This window comes from Scomber japonicus, chromosome 2 (genome assembly GCF_027409825.1).
Source record: "Scomber japonicus isolate fScoJap1 chromosome 2, fScoJap1.pri, whole genome shotgun sequence".
NCBI lineage: Eukaryota > Metazoa > Chordata > Actinopteri > Scombriformes > Scombridae > Scomber > Scomber japonicus.
The window spans coordinates 15245610-15264311 of NC_070579.1; the positions used below are offsets into that span (position 1 = coordinate 15245610).

The 18702-nt window shown below is 39.5% G+C and overlaps 1 protein-coding gene across 1 annotated transcript; it reads left to right on the forward strand.

Moving 5' to 3' along the window:
• The first annotated feature begins 16 nt into the window (after nucleotides 1-16).
• On the forward strand, nucleotides 17-16801 carry gatb (glutamyl-tRNA(Gln) amidotransferase, subunit B). The gene is made up of 13 exons (XM_053332606.1): nucleotides 17-159; nucleotides 1932-2085; nucleotides 2182-2295; nucleotides 7280-7478; nucleotides 7962-8084; nucleotides 8194-8307; nucleotides 9201-9285; nucleotides 10936-10980; nucleotides 11365-11557; nucleotides 11771-11904; nucleotides 15965-16043; nucleotides 16170-16304; nucleotides 16408-16801. The coding sequence occupies exons 1-13, from the start codon at nucleotides 17-19 to the stop codon at nucleotides 16531-16533; spliced, it is 1644 nt and encodes a 547-aa protein (XP_053188581.1). The 3' UTR covers nucleotides 16534-16801.
• Nucleotides 16802-18702: the final 1901 nt, after the last annotated feature.

Genomic DNA, 18702 nt, shown 5'->3' on the forward strand with positions numbered 1-18702 from the left:
TCTCTCCGGACACAACATGGCTGCCTCCTCTGTGGTCGCAAGTGAGCTGCTAAATAACATGAAGAAACACATAATGCATCCAAAGCTTTCGTGTGTGGTCAGGAGATTAATCACACGAAGCTGTCGACATTACAGTCAAGCGCAGCCGAGAGCAAAAAGGTATGTGAAGCCGCTAAGGTGGAGGTAGTTTGTGTGTTATATCGCCATTAACCTGCCTTACTAACCTGTAGGGGGTAATAAACAGCGAGGTGTCACACTCAAAGGCAGTAGACGAGGTGGATGGGGTAAAATCTAATATCTTTCTTTGCATATTAAGAGATACTTAGGACTTTAACTAGTCTGTGGCTACTCGGTAACTTACTGGAGAAAAAATAAGCAGCTGTCATTAAATTATTAAAAAAAAGGTTGTCAGGTCGACCCACACTGACCATCAACTTGAACTGAGTATTGTTGCCATGGTTACCCACTGCAACACTGTGCGAGGATGATGGTTGAAGCATTAATCTGTGTCTCGTTTAAAGGGACACGCCAGCAATTTATTACAACATTTTAATACATTTTGGAGATTTACAAGACATAGATTGGGAAAAAAGGAGTAAAGCAGTAGAAGCTGAGATATTCTGTTTTTATATGTATTATGAGCCAATCTCCAAAAAACCGCTGGATCCTATGTAGGGCTGGGTATCAGTACTCAATACCTTTCAAGGTATCGACCAAAATGTAATTTTTGATTGATTTGATTGATCCTTTTTGCACCCATAGTTAGAAAATATAACTATTTTGTATGGTCCTGCTCACAGTCAGGTCATTGACCCACTGCCACAGCAGCTACAATCTGGAGGAGTTGTGGCATTTTATGCAATTTAATGCTTCTATTCACATGGTGGGTATCAAATAAAGTACTCAATTGGCAACAGTATCACTTTTAAGGTACTTGAATTGGTACTAGTATCGTCATTTTTTAAACGATACCCAGCCCTAAACCTACATTTCCCATAGTTCAAATAAAGGTCAGGTTGTCCAGTAGACGTCATCAGGGTTGATAGTTCAACACCGATTTGTCCATCTGGCCAAGTGTCCTTGAGCAAGACATTCAACCTCCCAAAAAAATAGCTCTAATGTGTGGGGGGAAAATTAGTAATTAGTAATAAGTTATTATGGACGAAAGCTTTTGCCAAAACAATAAAGTGTAATGCAACAAAAACACTGGTTCCTGTTATAAATGTGTGACATCATTGAATTACTATTTACTACTAATAGAATTACATCACTCAGGCTATCTATGCATCCTTTACACAACTCCATCCAGAGCCATAGAGGACATTATATAACTGCTTTCATGTGCTAAATAGTACTCTCCATCTCCATGATGAATAAACTGTTCATGTGTAAAAACCTTTAACCTGGTTCTGAATTTAGTACAAATCCAAACCAGTCATCTCTGCAACACCTAACCATGTAAAGGCAAAACACTGTAAGCCCGAACCCCAGCTACTGTATGCAAATCTTTACAATATACTATTTTTGCAGTTAATGTGCAAGGAAACAGTATACTTTAATATTTTATACTTAAAAGAAAATTATACAATATGCAACCTTTCTAAATATTTAATACTGTTGTTTTTTTTACTGGAGGTGTCTCATATTTATTTCATATTTATATTTAATATTTTGCAGCTGTGAGCACCATCTTACAACAACAGCACCTTAAAAAAACAGATAGCTTTTTGGGTTTTTTTGTATACTTATTTCTGTCACTTTTCCAGCATGAACACATTTACATAAACCTGCTTAAAGTTACTGCAGCGTGTAGTATGAAATTGTATATCGCTCAATTTCTGTCTGATTTTGTTTCCTAGGTTTACATATATTGGAGAAGTTTTGTTTCATTAGGTTATGTCTGTCTCATGTCTCCTTCCTCTGTGCCTCAGCGCTCCTGAGCAGCTGGTCGGAGTGGTTGGTTTAGAAATCCACTCTCAGATTCACTCCAACACCAAGCTGTTCTCCGGCTCTTCGGTTCGTTTCTCAGCACCCCCAAACTCTCTGGTGTCATTCTTTGATGCGTCCTTACCTGGCACATTACCTGTAAGTGGTGGGGTCCCCAGTCATTGCACAGTACCTTGTTGTTTTTTATTCCTTTTCTTGTCAGGTCATTGGGTAATGTCCCCTGTGATTCCCCAGGTCCTCAACAGACGATGCGTGGAGGCAGCAGTGATGACAGGACTCGCCCTCAACTGCACCATAAACAAGAAGTCACTTTTTGACAGGAAACACTACTTCTATGCCGATCTCCCTGTGAGTTTTTCCACTCCCTGTCCTCAACTGTAGTAGTTCTTTGCAGCATATAGGATTTAATAGATGGTATAGCAATAGATTTGGTCTTAGTAGAGGTGTCTTATCTGACAAACAGCACTGTAGAGCTGCCATTGTCCTTTACATCATGCTGCATCATTGCCTTTGCATTGATATAAGCTGTCCTCATCTGCCTGCAGCCTCTCCGTCAGAGCACTCCCAGTGAACTCTTCCGGCCATGAGCTCTAAATGACATAGTGAGCAAGTCGTGCTGAAGCAGCAGAAATGCTGTTTGCCGAACGTACAGACGATGACACAGAAAGCTGTTAAAGAAAATGGACTGTGTTTCCTCACTTACTAGCTCATTTCATTCACTGCTCTTCTAGCCTTACATTTTCTACAGGTCATTTCCCTTTCAGTGCCTTCGCTGATAATTTGGGGACAGCTCTTATATTCACATAATTTGAATCATTATTGGAGTCATAAAAACTAAAGGTATTTTTATTTAAACTGAGTAATCCTGGTTGAGATATATTACACATAATGATGTGTGTAGCTCTTAGTTTGATCATGAATCGTCTGAACTAATTAGGAAATATGAAAATAAAATAGTTAATTGAAAACTTAACTATTTTTTATGGTCATTAAGATGACTCCTATTTTCAGCGGTTACCTATAATGAACTTCATTATGTTACAGTTTTCTTCTTAGGTATCTGTTAATGTAATGGTTGCTATCTCATCCTTGAATGTAAATTGCGTTTGAGTACATCGCAAACAGTTGGCTATTTACACATCCAGCAGATATAGAGAAACGTTAGCTTTTTTTCAAAGTTGCGTTTCTAACAACTTGGTGAATGTAAGACCAATATTTACTCAACATTTGAGGGTAATATTTGGCTCTGTACTCACTAAATGCTTTACTAACTTGCCTGCTATGGCTGGAAATGGCGTTGATGAGAGCAGTGAGAATGAGAATGAGGCCAACGTGGAAGTAACTTAGAGCTGCATTCTATCAAAAGGCCACCAGGGGGCGGCCGTTTTGTGTTCTATACAAGTCAATGGAGAATTCACCAATTTCTCATTTGATTTCTAACCTCAGTAAACGTTTTCAAAATGTGTTTATGGTCTCAATCGCTAGTTTAAAGCCTTTTTCAATGCAATATGATGTTCATTTGTGAAATTTTGGCCTCCCTGATTTTATATTTGACGATATAGCAGGGTATGCATTGGGGGCTACGTCGTGATTGACAGGTTGATTGACCAATGTCCTCGAGATCCAGCCCTCACAACAAAATCGCAACCTCCCCGCTCTGCTGTTGGCCCCGCCCATACTTCTGCCCATGACTCCGCCTCATGCCCATACCAAAACAGTGATCTAAAAGACGCTAAAATGCTTGGAAGAGCTGAGGGGCACAGTAGAGTGTAGTGATAATTCTCCACTAATTCATCACTGGAGCAACTCTTTTCACATTACTCACAGCTTTTCAACCCATTGCTACTATAAAATATTGATTAGCGCACCTTTAAATTGCTCTTAAAACTCTTACTGAACTGTCCACATGATCTGAATACCAGTCTGGTAAAGTAGTGGTAAAGGTATTAAAAAACCTCTTTAACCTTGATATTTTGATTTAATAGTCGTTCGCAAGTGATATTCACTTTGCTCTCTGTAATGGAGCGCATGTATAGCAAGGTTTCATTACCCCTCAGAGTAACATTTTAAATCTCAGATGGAAAGGACAAAATGTCATGGTGACTTGCCCTGCAGAGACTTCTTCTAGTAAGTCTAGAAAATGGGAAAGGGGTCACAGAGAATCTGAATTTTAAATATTTTTCTGGCGCTTACAAAGCTAAAGGCAAGGTAACGAGAATGATAATTATGGACTGAAGAAATTAAGGGACAGACTTCCTTCTCGTTTGGTCACTGAAACTGCAAAAAGTAGTGGCATGAAGTACCCTCACCCTTTTGTGCTAATTTAACTGTACTGTTTTTCTTACTGTATTACACTGAAAAAAATCTCTTTCTTAGATATTTCTGATTGGTTTATACACTAATTTCTTCACTAAAGCAACTCTATTATGAAAATGTGGCTGATAACGCTTGATGCTGCCTAACAGTTTTCTATGGATCTTGATAGTTCCCCCCCATTTAATATTTCATAGATTTAGTGGTTATCACAATGTGGCAGCAGTATTTATTTTAATCAGCAGAGTAGAGATACATAATCTCCCCAGAAACTCCATGTATCTTGAAATTCCAGCAAAAAAATCCCCTCCAGAAGTGTCAGGATTAATGTTGGGTTCCTCTCGTATGTGTTTCCCGAACATTGCATCACCTCCTTTTGGATTCATTTTCAGTAACTGACACACACACACACACACAGCAAGGATTATAATACCCGACTTATAGTTTTTATTTTTCTGTAAGATTTCCCAAACAACTCATACCAGCAGGTTGAGCCGCCTGAACCTTTTATTTGAGGTTTAAGATTGACTGTACACACGGCGCACCATTCCCGCTGTTGCCTTGTTTACAGTCATTTGATTTGCATTACTCTCATCAGCTGCTCACAAAGAACGACCTTCCCCAGTGTTGTGTGAAACAGCTTGATAAGATGAAGTCAGTGTGGCTATAATTGTACAGATGATGAGATATTTTTATATTCAGCCTAAAGTTTGACTGTAATCAACTCTTATACAACCAAAACCAGTTGCAGCAAACGAAGGAGAAATTATTCTGCCCTTGAAAAATACATTTGTAAATTGCATTGTACATTATTGATATGTTCCACTAGAAATCCCTGATTGCATTTTGTAAAACACCACAGTTGCTCATTAAATGATTAATGCTGCTGTCCAACCAGCATTGCTTCTTTGAATTGAAATGGCAGGCAAAACACATATATAAAGTTTTTAACAGCCATTTAATAACATGGCCCAGCAGCTCCACGCTAATCTGCCTGAGAAAACAAATAATTACAATTTCCTTGAGATATTAAGATTCCAAATAAACAGACATGGCCTGGCTATTGAATCTCTGACATCTGTTTAATGAGAGTAACGAATGTCTTTATGACCTCCGTGGGTAGCTGAGGAGAACATCAGTGTGCAGGCGTAAGGAGTGAGGCGACTGACTGGGTCTGGTTTGTTTAGTGACTTTGAAATGAGTCAGAAAATGACTCAGCGGCTCACAACACGGAAATGAGTTTGTAGTGTGTGTGTATGTGTGTCTGATCCTGTACGTACAGTATGTGTGCAGGCATGGATCTGTAACGATGGATATGAAATGGGTGAAAAAGGCTCAGTCTGCTGTCATACCGTAATTGGAAAAGGTTAATGTGGCCACCTGGATCTTATAAACAACAAACATGACTCATCCTTCATTATATAGACTGTAGTAGTTGATTCATTATGCAGGAAATGCAAATGATTTTTCCACTCACACAGACACTCCCTGAAGTACAGGGTGGTGTGTTCGTGCTTCAGCCAGCAGGGACAACATTTACAATGGCATGAAAAGATTAAGTAAGAAACAGGGGATTTCTGATAAGCTGCAACAGTATTTACAAAATCCAGCAGATTTAAAGATTGAATCCGCCACGAGGAACAGAAATTGGAAAAGAAAGACTCCCAGTAGTCTGTTTTGCCTCGACTCATTTTTAAAGGTGGAGGTGTGCAGGTGATTGATTATGTCCATCAGACACATTGTACAGAATGCCAGTGACTAACAGCCCCCCGATCTCTTCTCCCACGCCCTCGCTCTCTTAGCATAAGTATGATTAATGTTTAGTTCCTGTGATGTGGTTGCCATAGTGACGCAGGGAATTAATACTTGGGGTAGCGGATTCCTCAGGAATACAGGAGCATATGAAATATTTATTCTTATGCTTTTGTGAGAAGAAACCTTGAGTGAAATGGCAGCACTCCCCCTGCATTATAATGAAGCCCAACCAATCAAGTCAACGCTTAATTGATGCGGCCTGCATCAACTTTGCATAAACCCATGACACTGACTGCAGCATCCTTATTACAGTTTTTCCACTGAAATAGTGGGGTTTCACTTAAATTAATATTTCTACATCAACAACAGATCACATAACTACTTCTCAGGCACAGCTGTGGATCAGGGGGTAGGGTATATTGTCATTTGCGGTTTGATTCTTGCTCCTTCTGTCTATTTTTACAGTGTTCTTGAGTAAGACGCTGAACTCGAAGTTGCTTCTGGTGGATGCCTTTGCACGACAGCTCTGCTTCTATTTGTGTATGACTGTTTGTGTGGATGTAAAGCGCCATGGTCATTAGGGAAGTGCTTTATACTGTACTGTAAGTGCAGACCATTTCATGTGAAATGCGTCATTGGCGATGACAAATCCATGGAGAATTCTGGACAGTTTCTTTCAGGTGTTTCAGTGTCCATCAGAATATTTTTAGATTTTCCAGCCTGTCCTCTTGTTACTTAAAGTGTCTGCTAGATGTGTAGATGGCAACTCTTTGCCACATCAACTTTGAAAGGTGATAATAATAGCTTGCTTTTGGTGCCCCAATGTGACCAAAAAATGATGTTCAAACATATTACATTATCACTTACATATTTGATTTATTTCATACACACAATCAAAGGAGGGATCAGTCCACAATATAAAAACAAAGGGAATATCTGTTAGACAGAAAAAGATGTCTATACCTACTATTGCAACAAGATGTCATCTTTAACTGAGAGTTTAAAGGACATGAAATGGATAGAACTATTATAACTGTATATCTTAATTAAAAGACAGCTTAACTGCTGTTACTGTCCTCCTTGGTCACTCATTATAGAGACAAAGATCCAGTCTTTTAACTGCTTGGTGCACTGTAACTGTTTCATTTCTTCCTTAGGGACATTTAAGTAGAGTAATGTGTGGTGTTTGTGGTTTTGGGTCCTCCTATTCACTAGATCACCTCCTAAAGTTTAGACTCTTATAGTAGTCAATTTTTCATATCAGGCTGGATACCAGATCACCCAACAACGGAGGCCCATTGCAGTAGATGGCATCCTGACTTACAGCCTGCTTGGAGGGAAAAAGAGGAACCAGGTGATGAGAAAAAAGGTCCACATCAAACAGATTCAGCTGGAGCAGGACAGTGGCAAGAGTCTCCATGATGATCTCCGCAGCCAGACACTCATAGACCTCAACAGAGCAGGTAACAATAGTCAGCATGAGTTTGGTTAAATTCTATATTTTTCTTACTGTCAATAAATCCCATCAAAAGAATGAAAACCAACAATGATTTAATCCTACTAACAAGTGATGTCTGTTCATCCAAAGCCTGAAAAGTCTCCGACAAATTCGATATTTACTCCATATTGTAAAACATACGATCCCCAATTAGTTCAAGAATTTGCTTTTCTTTTTTGAAACATGAAACTGTTTCTTACTTTAAATTTGATCAAATGGTTGTGGAGCTGAAAGCCACACAGAGAGTAGGGAAGTCAGAAAAGGTATTAAAAGATATACTAACACTGTTTGTTTTGGTCTTCACATGGAATTAGTTGAGATTTAGAAACTTCCTGAATAACAAGAAAAATGACATAGTTTTTAACAAAACGAGAGACAAATTTGTCGCAGAGCTCGGTGGGATTGATACCTCAGAGATGTAAAACACAGCTGTCTTCTCATTCGTCAGGTGTAGGTCTAATGGAGCTGGTGATGGAGCCAGACATGAGCTGTGGAGAGGAGGCTGCAGCAGCTGTCAGAGAGCTTCAGCTTATCCTGCAAGCCCTGGGCACCTGTCAAGGCAACATGTCTGGTACGGAAATCACTCTCTGTCTCTGTCTCTCTGCCTTCCTCTCTCTCCTGATCGCCTAACCTGAACTTATCTCACTCCCAGCGTGCATCTTTTCACTCTTTCTACTCAGAGGGCCAGCTGAGGGTAGACGCCAATGTTTCCGTGCACAGACCAGATGAGCCACTCGGCACCAGGACAGAGGTGAAGAACATCAACAGTGTCCGATTTTTGGCCAGGGCTATAGGTAAGTAAATTTATTGGTTTAAGGAAAGATTGCAATATGGCTATAGAGTGAGACAGGCATTTAAGGAGTTAGTGGGGTGTGTTTCAAACGAATGGGTCTTAACTGGCTGCATGATTGCTCACATATACACAATCTAAAATTAAAGACCTTTTTGTGACTTAACATTTGCACGCTGCATCACCCTGAAAGAATGACTTACAGTATGTGTATGTAATTGTGAGAGTGCTATAAAGTTAGTCTTTGTTAGTCAAAGGTAAGAGACACCTGCATACACAAAGAATGTGCACACACACTACTGCAGTTATTTATCTAACATAAACTTAAAATTGCCTCCACATGTAAAAGAGAATAGATTTTTTGTAGTTGTTGAAATAATAAGATGGCTAGATTAATGAAGAAACAGGAACTGTGGTTAGTATTGACAGTAACTTGTGATGCATAGGGACTGACAACCATTCACAAGCAATTAGCTGTGCGAAAGCTGTGTGTGATGGTGGATTGGCTTCTGGCAGCTGCTCACTTAAAAAAGCATAGATTTTCTGTCAGCTCAAACTTCACCGACTGCTGATTGAGCCTCACTTAAAAAGGTGACAAAGAGCAACCGCCAGAAATTTCAACATTTTACATGCAGATTCGACATACTGTGGAGCCGGGCTTGAATTATTTATCAATAAAGCTGTATCACATTTACTCTGCTGTGGAACTGGTATTTAAAAGTCACGGAGAAAAACATCATTTATCACAGTTATAATGTGGCAGCAGTAGGAGACCTGTGGATTGCCAGTGTTTCAGAGCAGATGTTTGGCATTTAACACAAAATTATATTTGCATGTACTGGTTTTATTGGATAAAGTGTCTGTGTTTGTGCTCATGTTCTCCCTTTACATCACCAGACTATGAGATCCAGAGACAGATCGATGTCCTGCAGCGAGGAGGAAAAGTGCTAAATGAGACCCGGGCGTATGATTCAAAATCAGGGTAAGAGGATGAGAGAGCCGTGCTGCATAATGCCAAGCTTAGCCACTACAACACCCGGATCTCTGCCCGGTTCATTAGTCCCAAGCTTTGCTGAGGAGGAACCTTCATGATAATGATGATGAATAGAGCCATTTGGATGCTGCTGTCGTCCTGTGTTATCTGTGAGCTATGTGCTACTCACAGGCTTATGAGCTCACACAATGAGCCAGCTCCCACACAGCTGAGGCCTTGATCATCTTCTGGTGCTCTGCCTCCTTCCCATGAGGCCTTGTATGTCCGGGGTACATGGTGAAGCGTGTTAAATAGTGTGTTTGATGGCCTGTGATTGGATCTTTCTTCTTGTAACTGTGAAAGTGGCTACAGATCTGACTACATTGGTTTGCAGAGAGCCAGACTGATTGGAAGGCATCATTTAGCATGTGTTCTCACTGTTCCCATTCTTATTTATTTCTTTGTAAGCTCTAATACACAGTATGTCTGAGGTTACCAGGTAACAGGGCTGCAAATATTTTTTATTATTATCAATTAAGTTGCCAATTATTCTCATTTGATTTAGTTTAGTTTATTGCATCTTTTTGTAGGGACCATGTACAAAAAGGCATCCATCTGACATAAGAAGATGTATTTAGCTACTGGCTCATTTTCATGTGCAGTCACTGGGCAGGTAGACAAGACAGATAAAACACTGGTACAACTCATACAATCAATACAAAGACAATAAAGTTCAGAATACAATAAATGCTATATTCGTAATCTATAAAATATCAGAAAATGGGGCTAGTGGCATGCTAGCTCACAGCAGTGCTTTGAGCTAAATGCTAACATCAGCATGCTAACATGCTCATAATTTCAAAACTAAATTTGCTGTTGTTTTGTAAATATAAAGTTTACCATTGTTCACCATCATGGTATCATGGCGTGTTAGCATGCCAACATTTGTTAATTAGCATTAAAGACAAAGTATAGCTGAGGTTGATGGGAATGTCTTTAGTTTCTTTTTTTTTTCTGTAATAAACTCATGATGCCACCAGAAGAAAAGTCGGAGGATTAACAAAGTTGTTAATGTTCATACTCTGGGAATCATGAATTTCTGCATAGAATCATACATAACATAGACATCTGTCTGTAATTGATTGATTGATTGACAGACCAACATTGATATCTCTTTACAATTTTCAATTTTAGCACAAGGTATTAAAAATCTTGTTTTGCCCGATAAACATTCCAAAACCCAAATATGTTCAGTTTCCTATCATAGAAAACAAGGATCTTTTGATTCATTATTCAACTATTTTCTTTTAGCTCTAAAAGGTATTAGATAGTGGTGAAAGACACTTCCTTTCATTAATTTTCTCTTAGTTTCTGTTTTTCAGTTTTTAAAAGCATGTGTTTATAAATCAGGATTATATTGATCATGGTGGCCTGTGGGCTAAGATGTATATGACATAACTTTAACATCACTGGTTCAAAATTGGATATGCATCTTTGCGGCATGTCATTTCCTCTCTGTTCCCACATTTCCTATCTGCCTCTCAATCATGTACCAACAATTAAAGGCAAAAATCCCCCCACAATCTTTAAAATATATATATATTTTTCCAAAAGAACATTAATCATCTTAATTTATAATGTTTTCATCTTGTCTTCTAGGGAAACTGTTCCTATGAGGGACAAAGAGGGTCTTCAGGACTACAGGTGAGTGTGAGTTTGTTGACTTTCTCCATATACAGCTTGTGTTTATCGACAGTTATAGCAGCTCCTGACAGCTTATGTTTATTGACAGTTACAATATCAGAAGGTGATCTTGTCCTCAGTGGAGACTGAAAGCTGATGAGAGCCTTTGAGTGGCAGCTAAATGGAAAGAAATAAACAGACAGTTCTCAAGCACCTTAGTGTGTGAATGACAGATGATGGTGTCAAATGATTAGAGGAGTAAGTGAAATGTGACAAGTGAGTGTCGAGGACTATTAGCAGCTCAACAAAAGCCAACCTCCTCTTCTCTGAGCTTATCTGTACTGCTGATAAGTAATTCTCTGTCTCCCTCCCATCCCTTTTTTTTACCACCTGTCCTCCCTTCAGGTTTATGCCGGAGCCCAACCTGCCCCCTCTGATTGTGTACGAGGATAACGCGTCGCTGCCCACTGGCACTGATGCGTGCCAGGCGGTGGTGGTGCAGAAGATAAGGGAAGGGTTGCCAGAGCTACCCAGTGTCAAACGAGACAGGCTGGTGCAGACGTACGGCATCCTGCCCGAACACAGCTTCACTCTGGTGGTGAGTTCATAAGTAGGCGAGAGCAATTGGGGAGAAAGAAGTTACTGAATCTGTTTTGTGCATCTTTCTTTTAATTGCCATCTGATCAAGTCCCAGCAGAGTCGGCTCGACCGCTGTTCTACTTGAATCCAGCACTCTGCTGGGCTGATTTCATCCAAATTAGATAATGCACATGTGAAATAATGAAAGTGTTTTCTTGCTGTTTTGTTGCAGAATGAGGATGGGCTTGTGGAGTACTTTGAGGCAGTGTTGAAGGCAACCAAGAAAGAGCCACGGAAGGTGATTGGCTGGGTGACAAATGATCTGTTGGGTCACCTCAAACAACAAGATATGAGTGCAAGCCAGAGGTGAGACACCGACAAATACAGACACAACTCAGTTTTATTCAGTGGTTTTGGTTTTTAATGTAGCTGCTTTTAACTTGAGAGTCCATGGGCAATGAGACAGTTTTTGTCTCAAACATTTGCTTTTTTCTTGTGAAATACTGAATAGTTTTTAGCCACAGGCCTCCTCTGATAATTAATTAAATGAATCAGCCTTGGTTAAACTATTCATCTCTCTCCAGGTACAGTCTGTGTCTGTAGGACTTTATTTTAAGGCGTGTCACAAGCCACTGCTTCAGGGGTTTAAATCAATTAAAATTCTAGGTCAAGTAAGTTAAATTGGTACCTAAAAGTGATTCAGTATATTTGATATCAGGCATATTAGCTCCATATCTTGCATGGAGCAGTTGACCATTTATAGCAGATGGTTATTCATTTAGCTTTGGAAGAAAAAACAGTGCTCTTTGAGGGCTGTCTCAAAGAATTGCAGCAACAACAAAGACTCTGAAGGTAGAGCTAATCCCCCTTTTAAAAAAAACACACACACACCTGAACAATAAATCTTGGTTTAATCAACAATTTGAAAACGTAGCACAAAAGGAGGAGGTTACGGTGGTTACGGGAAATATTAGAGAAATAGTGAGAAGTGTCAAGTTATAATCCATTACACCTGTATGAATAAGACTGGATGTAATTAGTCAGCTGGTAGTCAAGTAGTTGATAAACGAGTCAGTGATTGTGAAGCATGAATGAAGCAGCTGATGCCAATTAGCTAATACAAGTGCATCTATAGTGTTGTGCCTGAGCTAATGCAATGCTCTGCATCTAATAAATAATATTAGTAATATTACATTTAATTTGTACCACACTTTTCATTCATAATGAAATTCAAAGTGCTACAGTATTAGAGAAGACAAAACTAAATAATAATAAAAGTTAAGATGAAAGAGTATTCCTGAATAGAAAGATACTTAGGCCTTTTATAAAAGAGTCTGGGGTCTGTGTCGCTCTCAGATGGTTAGGAAAGCTGTTCCACAAGCGTGGTGCAGCAGAGCAGAAGGCTTGATCCCCCATGGTGCAGAGCTAAGTACTGGAGGCCCGGAGGAGCAAGCAGCTGGCAGATCTGAAGGTGCAGGTGGAGGTTTGTGGTAATAATCAGTTCCTGTAGGTAGGGAGGCTCATGTCTGCTGATGGATTTGTATGTGAGTAGCAGGACTTTGTAGTCAACCCTGAAGGAGACAGGGAGCCAATGCGATGAAAACAGAATTGATGTTGTATGTTGATGTTTTCGCAACTCTCATCAGGACCCTGGCAGAGCTGCTCTGAATGCACCAGAGCTTCTAGACACTCCTGCCAGGAATCCCTGTGAAGAGCGTATTGCAGCAGTCCAGTCTTGAGGAGATAAAGGCTTTGACAAGTTTCTCTGCATCTTGACAGTGTTAGAGAGAGGGGCAGAGTTTAAAGGTGTTTTTGAGACGGTATAAAGATTTTGCATGGATGTCTTTATAAGGTCATCAAAAGTCAACACCCAGATTAGTGTACATCTGACTGAGGTCTGTTTTAATGACGTTAAATATTCTGACATTTCTATATGCATTATCATATTGAATAAAATCAGACTCAGTATCCTAAAGATACTTAATTCACTAAGCAAAGAAATGCAATAAGTAGCTATCTTCTGAATTAAGTGGAAGCAAATATATAAATTAACAAGAATCATGACAAGAAACTCACTTCAGTAAAAATGGGGTTTAATTTCAGGACTTCATTGACACACATTAACATACACTAACTCTCAGTTGTTCTTGGCCCAGTATGACATAGCACTGAAATCCAACTTATTGAACTGTTTCCTCTCAATTCCCCAAGATGATTTGCACTGGATTAATGAGCATTTTGCCAGGAAAATATAGATTTTTTATTCTGTGCTATATAGTGTGCAGAATATTTTTATAGCCAGGCTGCAGTGTCTGGGCTGACAATGACAACACATAATCCTTAGTTAGATAGCATTATTCCTTTGTCTCTCATTCTTTGTGAAACATTTCCACGCCATACTCTAGTGTGATTGATAACGAGGATTATTAGCTTCTCAATGTTCACAAATACTGATTAGACCATCACATGCCATATACCATTATCCAGTTCATAAGAGCTCCTTTGACAGTCCTGACAGCCCTTCAGAGAGAAAGCCTGTTTTGACAAATCCAATTACATTTGTGACATCATTACCTTTTTGGGGGAAGATGTTATTTTGATCTCTCTCGCTGCTAAAGGGCTATGAGCTGGAACATTTTGGGTTATGTAAATGTTCCAAAACACTCCAAAAATTGAATGAAGTCTTTTTCAATATTTACTGGCAAAAAAGAAGTTTCCATGGTTCCTTTCACAGTTGTGATTAAATACACACACAATACTGCCCATTTAACCACTGGTGATGAGAAAATAACACCAGTAGTCTCCCACTGTTTCTGTTTATGTCAGAAAAAAGACATTCATTTCATTTTGGCAATTTTCTTTAAAATTACAGTTTAATTGAGATTGCAGCTAAAGGAAAAATGAGAGTGGTGGGATGCGTTTGAGTTATAGTTGTGAAGCTGTGATTGAGGGTCAGTCGCAAGATTACAAGAGTTGAAACTTCATTTCAGCCTGCTGAGTCAATATCTTAGTAATATAGTTTTATGATACTTCCTTAAAATGAAACATGGTGAGTCATTAGATGAAGTATGAACCAAAGCAAGTAATGGACTGATGTCAGCGCAACTGCTGTGAGTTTTACTTTATCTACCAGACTGTTGGAAAGTGTTTGTGTACGAGTGAACCTCTAAGTAGCTGGTGTTTATTTATGCATAATGTTGCATTTGCTTTAGTTGAAAGGAGGAGAGTTAAAGACAAACAAAGAGCAGCCAGCAGGACTGTCAAAAGCTGCAGGCATGGAAGAGAACCTCAGACTCATACATACTTAAAGAAACATTTTCATTAAGGCTGATAAATACCTGCAACTAAATTTTTTTTTCCATTATCGATTACTCTGCAGATTCTTTTCTTGATTTTTATTTTAAAATTATTTGCACAGGCAGAAAACACCAAAATATACGATAAATAATTGACAGGGATTGTACTGTGAGCTCAACCCCAAAGGCTCAACAAACATAAATAAAGAAATTGTGCATGTCTTTTTTTATCAGTCCAAAACCAGTTTACTATCATGCATGACAAAGAAAAACATTAACTCACCACATTTTAGAAGCTTAAACCAGCACATTGGGGCATTTTAGCATGAAAAATTACTGAAATTATTATTTGATTGGTTGCAGTTCTAATTTAGAGTTAATGGAGAAGGAGATTACTGGAAATTTGGGTATCAAGTAAAAAGTTGTGCTTTGTCTGTACTGTGAGTCTGTCCAAAACTAGTTTGACCCTGTTGACTCCAAGCCTCTGAATAGGATAAATGAAATAAGAAACTGGGGAGACATAATGGTCCGACAGCCAGAGAGATATAACTCCAGACATGTCATTAAAAGCTCGTCCGGATGCTTCCACCAGCTGAGACGAGTCACTCTTCCAAGATTTTTCTCCTCAGAAAAGTGGCTGGCGGCTGCCTGTGTGGGGAAACTCACTGCGGGTCCAGTAGCAGATTTGTGGCAGGATGGCGACAGGACGATGACAGATTTGTGAAATATTTCACCAGGTCTACATTAATGTCATGTTAAAGAATGTGAAGGATTTGAAAACATAAATATAATGAGGGTTCTCTATTTGACATATAAACACTCGGCCAAACCGAGGCGTGCCTGTAAGGATGGATATTTTTTATCTGTTTTTCCAGAGTCAAGGCCATGTTTGGAGAAGATGGATTATCTGGTTTACTGTGCACTCTAACCTGTTTGTCTGCTAGCCTGGGGAATAAACAAGCAGACACTGGAAACACATTACAGTCAAATCACAAATGTTGATAGACTCTTTCGTCCTTTCAGTCTGACACTCTCACTCTTTCTCAATCTCTCTCCCTCCTTGTTTATATCTCTAATTCTTTGGTCCATCTATTAAATTGTAATTAAATTATGCCTTCATCTGATTTCAGCCCAGTCTCTCCTCCCGCCCTCGCCGAACTGCTGGATCTCCAGGAAATGGGACACATCTCCTCTTCGGTTGCCAAGCAGGCCAGTCATCTGCACCGACCATGCAATCATCCCCTTCTATTTGTCATTCAATACAGACACAACAGCTAGAGCTCATTTGTGTTCCTGTTCTCACCTGCGTTCTCTTTGGTGCCTTCCTGCTCTCAGGTGTTCCAGGAGATGTGGAGGTCATCAGGCAAGACGGCCCCCCAGATCATCCACGAGCAGGACTTGGGACTTGTTAGTGACACTGCACAGCTACACAGCATCTGCCAGAACGTAGTGGATTCACATCCTGATGAGGTGAGAGCTCAAATGCAAGATCTCATAGGCAGTATATCTATTATTATTGCATGTTTAAGATGTTTTTTTTATTTTATTTTATTATTGCTGTCTCTCTTCATAGGTTCAAGCCATCAGAAATGGGAACAAGAAGGTTCTGAACAAGCTGATGGGACTGGTTCAGAAAGAAACCAAAGGCCGAGCTGATCCAGTTCTGGTGCGGACGATTCTGCAGGAAAAGACATCATGAAGGTCGGGCTGGTCTCAGAGACCCAGCCACATCACAGACTGAGAGTGAAATCATGACATGGTATGAAAGACAAGAGACAAGGTGCTGGTGTTTTCTGTGTGAAAATGCAGATATTCAGAGTAATCATGTCGTACGCTGGTACATGATAATTGGTCTTCTGTGACCTGATAAAACTATCGACCATCTGTACTCTCTGAGATTAACATTCTGTAAAAACTGTAAAATGTGTTCACTGGACAACAGCTGTTATCTGTATTTATGTGGGGTTTTTTTTAAAGATAAAGCTATTACTCTGTAACAGTGTTGTACCATCCTTTGGTTTATTATGTCAAGGAAAAGAAGGGACTCATGAATCCAAAGTGTATTGATATTCTCACCAGATGATGACATTATATGTACATTCAGGCTTATACTTTTATATTTTATTGAAAAAGTGTTTCAGATCAATTCAATGGTCCTGATAGTAAGGAAAATTGTGATTTTATCGAGACAGACATGTATATAATGTAGTAAAACCCTTACCATGTAACTTCATGTACCATTGGCCACTGCTGCACTGGCCATTATGGTCATTTGTGAGGCTGGAAAATCACACAGGCAGAATATAAAACTAGTGACATGACTGATGCCCTCTATTATGAGGGGTGGGATGAGCAGGTAAGTGAGCAGTGAGCTCCCTCTTGTGGTTGAAGCAGAATTTATTAAGCTTGTATTACATTTTATACTATGGTACATTTAATATGAATTGCCTCTTTCTAGAGGTGCAAATCCTTTGCACAATCTTATCTGCACTTTGTGGTTGATGTACATGTAATACAGGAAATGATCTAGCCTCATCAGCTGGCTTCCAGTTGTTAATATTGTGCCCATTCAATTCAGTTCAGTCAAATTTCATTTTCAAACAGTAGTTCTTATAGTAATATGGCACTTGATCGTGTGAGCAGATCAGAAAATGAAATCTTTTACATCATCCTAACTTCATAAGCTAGAGTGTCATTCAGTGTTGTTTTGTGGTCAGCTGTAACTGTAACTGTGTGCAGACTGTCTGTGAGCAACCTGCAGAGGCTGTAGAGCTTTTTCATTACAAAATAATTAGATTTCAGTTTTGCTTGTATTAGCTACAAGTTGTATGTGTGTTTCCAGAGATCTTGTTTTCAAACAGCAGCTGTAGCCTGAGGGTTTGACTGGTTTACCTCACGTGACATTGGCAGAAATATTGAGTTACATCGAATCACATTCTCCGGTAATACTGCCAGAGTGCATGTGACCGACAGACTGACTCTACAGACTGTGAGGTGACCATTTATCTTGCATTGATTGACCCATGTAATAACCTTTTTGCATAAAGGCGTATATGCAATGGTGTTCTTTACAAGAGATGTTCTAGTGCACAGCTGATTCACAGGATGTTTATGAGCTGTCAAAAGATTCTCCATCACTGTTTGCTTTATCTAGTGTGTCATAGTCATTGCATATGAACAAAGAGTACAAGTTCCTGCTCTTACCAGACCTAGTTTTGAACAAAACCTCTCAGGGCCATGGGCTGTTAGAAAAGTAAATGTGGATTAAATGAGGACGTCCACAGAGTAAACAGCCCAACCACCTCTGTCAAAGGAAACAATATAATTGATGGTGTCAGGTGGAAGCTGTTAGGCAAAGTAGCTGAATTTCTGGTTCCGAAACCTGGCAGTATTTAATTTAGTGGATAGGGTGAAAATAAATGTCAGCAGCACATAAATGCACACAGTTGGATTTACCAGAAGTTGTCTTTATTAAAAGAGGCATGCCTTTGTGTCACAGACACCAGCAACAAACAGCGACCTGATTACATCTGGGACAGAAAACTGAGGCCAAATGGTGTCAGAAAGAACCTTTGATATAAAAAACTACAGAGACAGAAACTGCTCTGTGATCTTTTTGCCAACCTGCAATACCCGTTTTGCTAAAACAGTGATTGTTACTGTGCTAGGTGAACACAGACTGAACAGGTCCTGGTTGAGGGGCTGTTTCAGCATTACTCAGTGCAGAGTGGCACTGTAGTATTAAAAGGCTGATAAAGTGCTCTGCAACATTCTTTTGCCAGAGAGAAAAAACTTATTCAACAATTCAGAAAATGGCATAGAGTGATAGAAAAACATTTGCAGCCATCTTTGTAGAAAAATATGAGTA